The 10,205-nt window shown below is 39.9% G+C and overlaps 1 protein-coding gene across 1 annotated transcript; it reads right to left on the bottom strand.

The window, feature by feature from the left end:
- Positions 1-1,003: 1,003 nt before the first annotated feature.
- nfkbiab (nuclear factor of kappa light polypeptide gene enhancer in B-cells inhibitor, alpha b) lies at positions 1,004-5,359 on the bottom strand. Its single transcript, XM_039785971.1, has 6 exons — positions 5,006-5,359; positions 3,468-3,571; positions 3,071-3,281; positions 2,223-2,311; positions 1,754-2,020; positions 1,004-1,557 (listed from the first exon to the last, which is right to left on the bottom strand). The coding sequence occupies exons 1-6, from the start codon at positions 5,259-5,261 to the stop codon at positions 1,522-1,524; spliced, it is 963 nt and encodes a 320-aa protein (XP_039641905.1). The 5' UTR covers positions 5,262-5,359; the 3' UTR covers positions 1,004-1,521.
- Between the last annotated feature and the right edge of the window lie 4,846 nt (positions 5,360-10,205).

Here is a 10,205-nt window from a genome sequence, read left to right as displayed (position 1 = left end):
TGTATAAATTAAGTAAGTTACATCCATTAATACAAATTTGGTCAGAAGTCAGAAAAGCCCTTAGGGCTGGAATAGGGCTTTCAATATGCTTTCACTCCAAATACTCAATCATGAGCAGTCTACAGCGAAACGAAGATGTCTTTTTAATTAGGGAAGTATTTAGGTACAAATTAAAAAGGTCTTAAAATGTATTAGTATTTTAATGTACAATCCATACCGAGCTGGTTGACATGAACTTGATCTGCGATACAATCAGAATTGCATAAGTGTATTAAACGGTGTCGTTTGAAATTGAATTTGAGTAAGACTTCCTTCTCCGAACTTGACTGAAGCATCCTGTTCAGCGGAGGTTCGCTTCTTTGAGAAGCAACAATGTCGTCAACAGCTGAGTGTTCTGTTCCTGGGACTTTCCTGTCCCTTCCTTCTTAGCCCTACCCTCCCAAAAACTTCCTGATTTAGATTCCTAAGCAATCCGTATCATTTCACACACAGTTCCCCTATGCCTCTTATCTCTTCTTAGACACGCACACACGTGCACACACACACACGTGCACACACACACACACACACACACACACACACACACACATCCAGCAGGAGGAACTGTCACAGACTTAATTGGCTGCCAGTTCCTCATTCAGTGGAAACAAGTTGTTGAGTTATCAGCCCTTTCTTGCACGACATGCATTATATGAGAATGAAAAGCAACCGAACGGAAACTCATCTGTCATGCTTTGACGGTGGCATTTATACAAGCAGAGACGTACTGACGACAGCAGAAAGGCATGTGGTTACGGTAATTTCTTGCATATTTGCAGCCTTGAAATATTGTCAGGCGCTGTAGATTATATTCTGAGTTGGGGTTAGTTATGTGATCTTTTATAATATTACCAAAATGATGTCTTATGTACATGTATGAAAACATTTTAAACTGCAATCTTCCAATCGCATGCCATCTGTTTCCCCTTCATCCCAGTCCCCACAAATACAGTATATTCACAAAGGTTTTTAAATATGAGTGTCTTTAATTTAACTGAAGTGTGCTGGACTGTTTGCTTTCTGACATATACAACCTGCTCAACTGTACACATTCACAGCTTCCATAAAAAATACATCTTTGTATACACAGCATTTACAATATCATACAACAGAGCTGTTGCAGGTACATCTGTGCGGATGGATGCTTTTTTTTTTTTTTTTGACAAAATATTTGCAGTGTCCACAGAATACAAGCAATCCTGTCATCATACAGCAAACTCATCCCATCGTAATGATCATGTGTTCACATCTCAGCACGTTTGCTCTCCCGCAGCCTGGAGCGATTCGAACATCACATCTCTGATTATCCTTTGCAGCTGCCTGTCCCGTCTGTTTCGCCAGCGTCCACGCCCGCGCCGTGCCACCCACACTATGGGGCTTGTGTGACGTCATTGCAGGAAGTAGTAGACGTGCCGAGCCATTTTTCTTGTCCTTTGCCGTCATCATCACAGCCTCCTGCCTCTCTCTCCCTCTCGTTTCCTGCTAATGTCCATTCCACTGAATGTCGTCATAACCCACCTGCAAACACACAGGACAGAATAATGGTTATACACTGGCCAGGAAGCTCATTTTAATGTTGCAGGGGAAAGCTCTGCATCTTTAACGTGCACACACACACACACACACACACACACAAAAAAACACACACACACAAAAACAAACACACACACACACACACAAAAACAAAAACACACACACACACACACACACACACCTCCTCATCATCATCAGACTCCTCGCCCTCCTCTTCCTCGCTGTCATCTGATTCGCTGTCAGGCAGCTCCCTCAGGTCAGGGTTGGTCAGCGAGTACAGTTCTTTCCGGATGTTGTCGTCGTTGCGACCGTAGGTGAGGTGGAAGGGAGTGTGGCCTCCAGAGGTCAGGAGGTTGGGGTCTGCTCCTTTCTTCAGCAGCAGTTTGACCAGTGAGAGATTCTGCTGGTCCACGGCCAGGTGCAGTGCACTGCGACCGTTCCGCTGTTCCTATAGGTCAGAGAGAGAACACAAGATCTTATAAGCACCAGGTAGCCAGGTGGGTGCCGGTTCTCAAAATGAATTATTTCTATACTTGTATACTAAATACTTACATGTAATCTTACTTTGTAATTCTATACTCCGTAAGTATATAAAGTGTTTATTAATTTCTCACATATAGATATGGTGTATTGTAATGTTTGTTGTTTACCTTTGCATTAATGTCAGCTCCTAGATTCACCATGTTCTCCACCAGTGACAGGAAACCCTGAACTGAGGCCAGGTGGAGGCAGTTCTGACCTGCAAAAAAAACATCAGAGGAAGAGCTTAACAACTGACACCAGACCAGCATACGTCATTGTATTCCTGCAGTTTTCTAGGAAAAGTCCGGGATCCACCTTAATAAAAGAGCTAAATAGCAGTTGTCTGAATAAATACCATTATCGGTAAGTCAAGTATTAACTTTAATGTGGATTTATTTTATTCTGCCATGTTAATGCCATTTAGGAAAGGAAAGCAGACTTTTCATTTTATATGCCAAACTCAGTTCAGGTTTTTATAATATATTCAAAAATCTGGTTGCCTGAACAAAATCTGCAAACCAGCCATACTTTAGTCTTTAAAAAAAAAAAAAGTCTATGCACAAAAAAATAAATCTAAATCTATTTGGAGGCTTAGCATCTAACATTATGGGCCATGTAATAGATGGGTTTTCGTCAAGGTTTGATGGCCTGAATGGCTATGGAATTCCCCTTGCTTAAATGGTTCCTTCCTCCTAACCATAGTGTTCAGGGCAGCAGAAATGACTCTTATCGTGCCCGCAATTCATCGTTTAAATAGTAGTTAAAACCAGCAGCACCAAGGGTGGGAAATTACCACCACTGCTCCAGGACATAATATTCTAATAATGTTGAAACATAATAATTTAGCCTACCTAACATTTTGTTCCCTAACATAACTGAAGCATTTATCAGAAATGTTATAAAAGTAAAAGGTCAGAATGTTTAAAGGGGGGAAAAGTCAGTTCAGGAAAGAAACATTGTTCAATTACAATCTTACCATGATAGTTGCAGGCAGCCATCACGGTGTGTAGATGCGCTGGCTGACAGTTCTGTGTTAGGACGCTGAAGCACAGCAGGTTACCATGGCGACAGGCGATGTGAAGAGGCGTGTCCCCGCTGTCGTCCACAAGCGTGGGGTCGCAGCCGGATAACAGGAGGCGCTGACACACGTCCGCCTGGTTCGTTATTACCGCTAGGTGGAGAGGAGTCTAGGGTGGAAAGAAGTTTGGAGAGGTTATGTGACGACATAATGCGTTCATATTTATTATTGCTACAGCCTGGTGAATAAGTTGTTTAGATAAAGTTCACAGAAAGAGGTGGAGGCAAAGAGAGGAGATGATAAAGATGTGACAGGGTAAATATCAATATATTCTTTTTTAAATCCTCTTCAGTACCTGTCTTTGGTCATTTTGTGTGTTGAGGAAGTCTGTGTCCTTGGACAGGTCTATCATTTTTCTGATATAGTCCTTGGCCTCGTGGATGATGGCCAGGTGGAGCACCTATAAAAGACAGAGAAGGAAGGTTAGAAAACCTGTTACAATACACAACCAAATCTATATTGTAACCAGTGGCACACTGTCACGTGACAAATACCTCCGATTGCATTTTTGTCATCTACATCTAACACTGTTACTTTTAAACAGTGGAAAGCTGCACAAACCTAAAGGTTTTACAATGCAGAATGGTTACTTGAAAGGCAAGAAAAATATAGAAAAGACTACAGTTTTACTTTGTGCAAAATCAAGCGCATGTACAAGCGTTTTATTTTTATTAGAACATTGCAGAGATTTAAAAAAATCAACCGTGAAAACTGAGCACCCCATGTTTGACTTATACTGATGTCCTAATAGTTCTTTAAAAAAAAACAGCCATTTTCTTCAAAAGACATCCGGGAAGTGTAATCCTCAAAACTTAAAGTACATCTCTGGATTCTTCAATACAGCAGTACACCAGTTTCCACGTCTCTGCCTACTGTTACATTCAATGAGACATACAACATTTAAAAGATTCTTGATGCTGTTTATTTGATTGAATTGTATAAAAAAAAAAGTTTTTGAAGTGTAACACAGCAGCCAGTTTTACAAATTATGTAATGGGGATAATTCCCTACGAATGCCATTAGGACCCCTCTAGAAAATGTTATTGACCCCCCCTGCTCTTAGGTCCCTTGTTAAATAACTAAACATGATATCATTTCATTTCATAAAAGGCGGTTCCGGTCCGGTTTGATAGGATAATGAAGTCTGGTGTTTTTATACATCCATGATGAAGTCACGTTGTTCAATTTAGACGCAATAACACATCGTTTATGCACGTGCTATATTTCTCGGCTGGTGAATTGTGTTGTAATAAAAATATAAAACATTTAGAGTCACTCTTAATGTTATTCCCCTTGGTTTTATGATAGCAACAAGACGCAAACACGTATTCCAGAAAAGAGTTTCGCCCTCAACCTCCACAGACTTTTATGTAATTTAAGGTACTTTACTTGTTTTTTTCCTTCTTCTCCCTTCACGGGAGCGCGCGTCGGTTAGACTCCTTGGCGGCGCGCCCGGGACTTTCCCAGTCTGACCCGCGGCCATAGTAGATTCCCTCCTGATAATAGCCTTTTGTTTATGTCCAACACCACCGTGTCTGTCCGCAGCTAGACCCATTATCAAACCGGACACCCGTCCTGTGCATTGTTAACACTCCTGAGGCGTACTTTTATAAGCCGTAATCCTAAAGTAAGCTTCAACCCGGACTAAATTAGGCATGGGCCTGTGCATTGTAATTACAAGCTAGAGGCAGACATTCCCACAGGAAAGAGATCAAATTACCTCCAAGACCCGAGCTGGGCCTACTCAGGCGATACTGCAAGCCTAGCTATACCTTTTGCAAACTCACAAATATCCCCATGCTTAACTCTGTAACGTTATTCCCGGTCTGACTTACGTGTCTCCGTCTTCTGTGATCTGTGTTTTCCATTCGTGCAGTTCTCCGGTTTCAGCGAGATGTTGATGGTGCTTCGTCGGCTCACATTCCACCTGGAGCCGACGGATCTCGGCCGCCACAGCCTGGTACTCCTCCTCTTTCAGCGAGTCCAAACCGCTGTCGAGTCGCTCCTCTGTCGACGGAGCTGGCTTCCCTTCTTTGGAATCCCGGCTGTAATCCATTTGGTTTAATATACTGGTCCGGTGGAGGTCCATGGTGGGATTGTTATTCGGGACGAGGTGCGTTTGGTTTTCTACTGTCGAAGTTGTGCAGCAGTCTGTAAATGCCCTCTGTGTGGCTGCAGCGGGGCGGAGCTAACAACTAGGTGGGGGATTTCCAGAAAACTGTCACTCAGAATAACACAGCATACAGATTGCTGGCTCCAAGAGGGGATTTCTATTCAGACACATAAATACACTCCTCAGTTTGTCACCAAGAGAGCAAAGTCATTTTGCAGGCTACATTTGCTGCACTTAAAATAATAATTTCTGCAGTATTTCAGTTTTTACATAAGTGTTTTGACTTTTTTTAGTGGCACATTTCATCAACACATATGCATTTTGTTTCTAAATCTATACCTCAAACTTGAAATCAGTGGTTACTTTGAAAACATTCTTCTCAGTTATTATGCTAACTATATAGTATTTAATCAGAATGATGCACTTCTGTCATCCTGGCCAAATGTATAAGAAGGAAGGTCAGCCTTAAAACCACATCAGTGCTTCAAGAGATGCAATGTTAATTCTACAAAAGGGGGGAAATCAGGATAACTTAAAGCACAGTATTGTATGTATTATATGGTTGCATAAGATTCGTCGCATTAAAGAGTTTCTGTTAGGGAGGGACAGTTGCATGGAAAGTCCTAAAACTGCACTTTAGTATGTCCATGCTAAATCACTTGTAATGTTGCTCAACAGCCCCTCAGTGCTTGAGTGTGTGGAAAGACCTTCATGTGGGGGGCTGCAGCGTGCGCAGGAGTTTCCTCCAAAACTTTAGGTGTGATTGCCATGTGATTTCCGTTTGTTTATCATACCATAAAAAAAATACAATGCACACAAGAACAAACCAACTGGTCTGCAGTGGAGTTTCCCCTAACATGGTCAACTGTTTTGTTGTTAAAGATATACAGTATTTCCTGTGTCTTAATGTTTGGGTCTGTTTCCAGTTCCAGTACGTACAGGTACAGCATATATAGGACTAACTAATATCAGCAGAAAAACAGTATCAGTTTCTTGCAAGCATTATACTACCTGTACTTATTCGTTAACATAGTAAATTATGCCACTACTGATTTTATACTGAGACAAGGATTATACTCCCACTCATTCTGTCGCAGTGCCTTTAATAACCCAGTATCAAATCACTCATTCAAATCCTCTGCAGATATAAAAAAAAAAAAAAATAGAAGGATAAGGCCGCGAGACTTAGCGAGGCTGTGACCTATCCCTTTAAAAACAAACATCAAGTTGAACGCAATGTTCTGGAGGCCTGAGGGAAACTCCAGGCTTGTTTTACCTCCCATTGTTCAGTTCGGTGTGACCAGTTAGACTGGGAAGCTCAGGCTTCGCTCTCAGCACATTTTTACTGTCACGTTAGCAACTGTTGAGCAACATATTAGGACTCATGCAAAAGCATAGTGTTTCAACTAGAGAACAGTTTCTGTGAATCGTGTGCACCATTAACTAGATTTAGGTACTTACCATGTTATATAATGTTGAACTAAGAATGGTAATATTGTAGAAAGGGCAACAAACCACACAGGCCACAGCTGATTCTACATAAGTACATATTATGCACAGTATCTAGCCTGCTGCTTACAATCAGCTCTGAAGGCACAGTGAAAACAAGACCTCTGTTTGAACCATTATAAGGCAGACGAATGGAGGAAAGCAATGCACACAGTAGGCTGACAAAGCAGTTCCACACACATTTGCATAAAGCTTTATGTATTTAGACAGAGGAAATTTAGTATTTCAAGTGTATTACAAAAATATGCCAAATCTCGACTTCAGGCTATATCATTCAACTTTCCATTTGTGAATAACAGCTGTCTGTCTATGTTTTTTAGTAACTTTAGAGTTCCTTTTTATGTTATGTCTACTTTTCTGGATAACAGACGAAACAGACAATTGATGAAAGCTAATCAAACCAATCTTAAGTATGACGTCTCAGTGGATAAACAGTGTTAGACATTAGCATGAAAAACGATGCATCTTTTTCTGTTTAAATTCAGATATTTGTAAATGATGCTGATATGGTTGGAGTTAGTAGAACTGAATCATTTTTTTACTGGAAACCAGTGCAACTCGGCATCATTATCGTAACTGACACAAACATCTGAAACAACTGATACTTAAAACAATACAATAACAAAATGGTAATACATTGAACACATATCTAAATATTGTATATGCTGCCTTAGACATAAAAGGAAGTAACTACACTTGCAAAAGTCAGAAATGATCCTGGATTTTTTATTTTTTATTTTTTTATTTTTGGGTAATCAGTGTTTTTCTGGGGTGTCTCCCAGCTGGCTTTTCTGGGCTTTTCAAAATGTAACCTGAGTCACCATCACTTTGTTGATTTCCTATTGATGGTTGGATTGTGCTCTGACTGGAAAACCTGGGAAAGAAAACTGAGATGGTGTTATCAAGTCTGTGAGAAGCTCCGTCTTCATGATTGTTCTGTCACTGTGGTTTTTACTCTGTACAGTAAATTTCCCAGCAGATCTGTGACTTCATTAAGAAAGGATTATGCTGATTTTAATGTACTAGGACGAAAGTGTCTGTTTGGAATAGGCCGATTGCTTGGCCTGTGGTATTGCTGCTTGAAGCTTTCTAAAGAACCATTGTACCACAAAATTACTTACTAGGAAACATTTTTCTCAACCTTTATTGTTCGGTTGTTTAGTTTAATTCACAGTTAATAATTAATTAATATCCAATATCCAATGCTGTCCAAACTGCTCCAAATCTGCTCTGCTGCTCCAAACCCCATGTTCATTGGGTACCCAGGAAACAAAGTGTGAAGTAGATTGGATGGACGGTTCTCCAGATATTTGATAGACTGATGCACACACACACACGCACACACACACACACACACACACAGATTCCCTGATTTATTAGGGAGAGTGAAGTCCAAGTGTTATCATCCGTGTGTGTGCTTTTTTGTGATTTGGTTTGTGTGTGAATATTGTATATGCCAAGCCATAAGGCTTTTAGTATTGGATGTTTAAAATCTTTTTATTTGAGCTTTTACTGGAATGAAGTACATAGAAAGATCAGAGTGGACTCAAAGCCAGCTAATTTTCTTGGCATCCTCATTTCTCACCACAGTGTTTCTCTCATTTATAGTAAGTGAAAAAATAATTAAAACACTGATCATACAAGTGAAAACATGAAAGAGGAACATAAGCGGTATAATAACATAACATAATGCCACAAAACTTGCATAATGGGCTAACATTGCCAGTTCCTGGCATCCAGTTTTGCATAGCAATGTTAGATAGCACTTTTTAATTAATAATGACCATACTTAACAATATGAGTTAGCAAGAATAAATTGTTATTAAAAGAACAAATATTTTTTTCTATATGTATGATACATTCGGGATAGAAATGTAAATACATTTCCAGCACTTTAAAATGAAAGTCGTTGCTGTCTTACTGAGCGTGAAGATGTGTGTAGCATCACTATGTGAGCTACAGCATTTCTTTTCAATATGCTGGAAGAAGAAAAGCCATCGGTGCATAAATGTTTAACTGTGCATGTGTGCGTGTGTCGTGGAAATCCCTGGGCATTCTGGATCTCAGACATGTACAACGCAGAATGACTCATCATGAATCACTCTATCAGCCACATACAGTAAAATACATAATGGTGAAGGGTCAAAGTGAACAATGACTCATCAAATCACATTCTGAACTTATGACTGTGTGGAGAACGAAAGCATGACAGACACACAACCACCCCATAAACCCTGAACCACTGTGGAGCTTAAATGTTTCATCTGTTTCTTTACCTGCTTCCTGTTTTTTATCCACTTCCTGGTCGGTGTACATTTTTGCTGTTGTTTCAGTTCACACCCTCGATATACAGCCTCCTGTGTATTTAAAATATATTTTTAAAAAAAAGTTTTTTTAATCAGCAGTGGAATATAACTATGTAGATTTTCTCTAGCACTGTACTTTTTGATGTACTTGTACTATATTTGAGTTTTGTTTAAATGCTGATTCAGCAGCATTCACAGTATTGTTTTGATATACTATACTATTTCTTCTTACTATGACGTTTTATGACTTTTTTTTTGACATACTCTACTTTGAAAGTGGGAGAGAGAGGGAGAATGACATGCACCAAAGGTGCTACAAGGACTGAGCCTCTATACATGGGGCGCATGCTCAACCAGGTGAGCCAGCCAGGCGCCCTATACTATGACTTTTATTATATTTTTTCTACATACTATACTAAGACTTTTATTTTTTCGACATTCTATACTAAGACTTTTTTTTTTTTTTACTTTTTTCGACATACAGGCCTACTATGACTTTTTTCAACATGCTATACTATGACTTTTTTATGATTTTCTTTCTGCATGCTATACTATGACATTTTTCGACATGCCATACTATTACTTTTTTTGCTTTTTTCGACCTACTATACTATGCCTTTTTTCAACATGCTGTACTATGACTTTTTTTTACTTTTTTCAACAAACTATAATATGATTTTTTTGACTTTTTTCAACATACCATACTGTGACTTTTTAGCCCTTTTTTTCGACAAAATATACTGTGACTTTTTTGTATTTTTTCAACATACTATACTATAACTTTTTATTAGCCTGGGAAAACCCTGATGAACTTCTGGCAAATTTGAGATTTGCTCTGCAAGTCAGTCTGGCCAAGAGCCCATTCAAGCCCATTTCCAATTTTTCCAAATCGAGGCACCAATCACAACCGTTGAGGCGGGCTTTACACGATGACGATAGCGCAGCGACGGCAAGCAGCTTTTTGTTTACATTCAACATGACGGCCACCGAAGCGCAGCAACCAGTTGGTGCCGCTGTCGCTGCTCTGATTGGTTGAAGGACTATCCAGTTGCGCCCAGAGGCATTTAAACAGCGTCCGTTGGTGACGCCCCTTTGGAAATGGGCT

This window comes from Perca fluviatilis, chromosome 20 (genome assembly GCF_010015445.1).
Source record: "Perca fluviatilis chromosome 20, GENO_Pfluv_1.0, whole genome shotgun sequence".
Taxonomy (NCBI): domain Eukaryota; kingdom Metazoa; phylum Chordata; class Actinopteri; order Perciformes; family Percidae; genus Perca; species Perca fluviatilis.
This window is presented reverse-complemented; position numbering and strand designations above follow the sequence as displayed.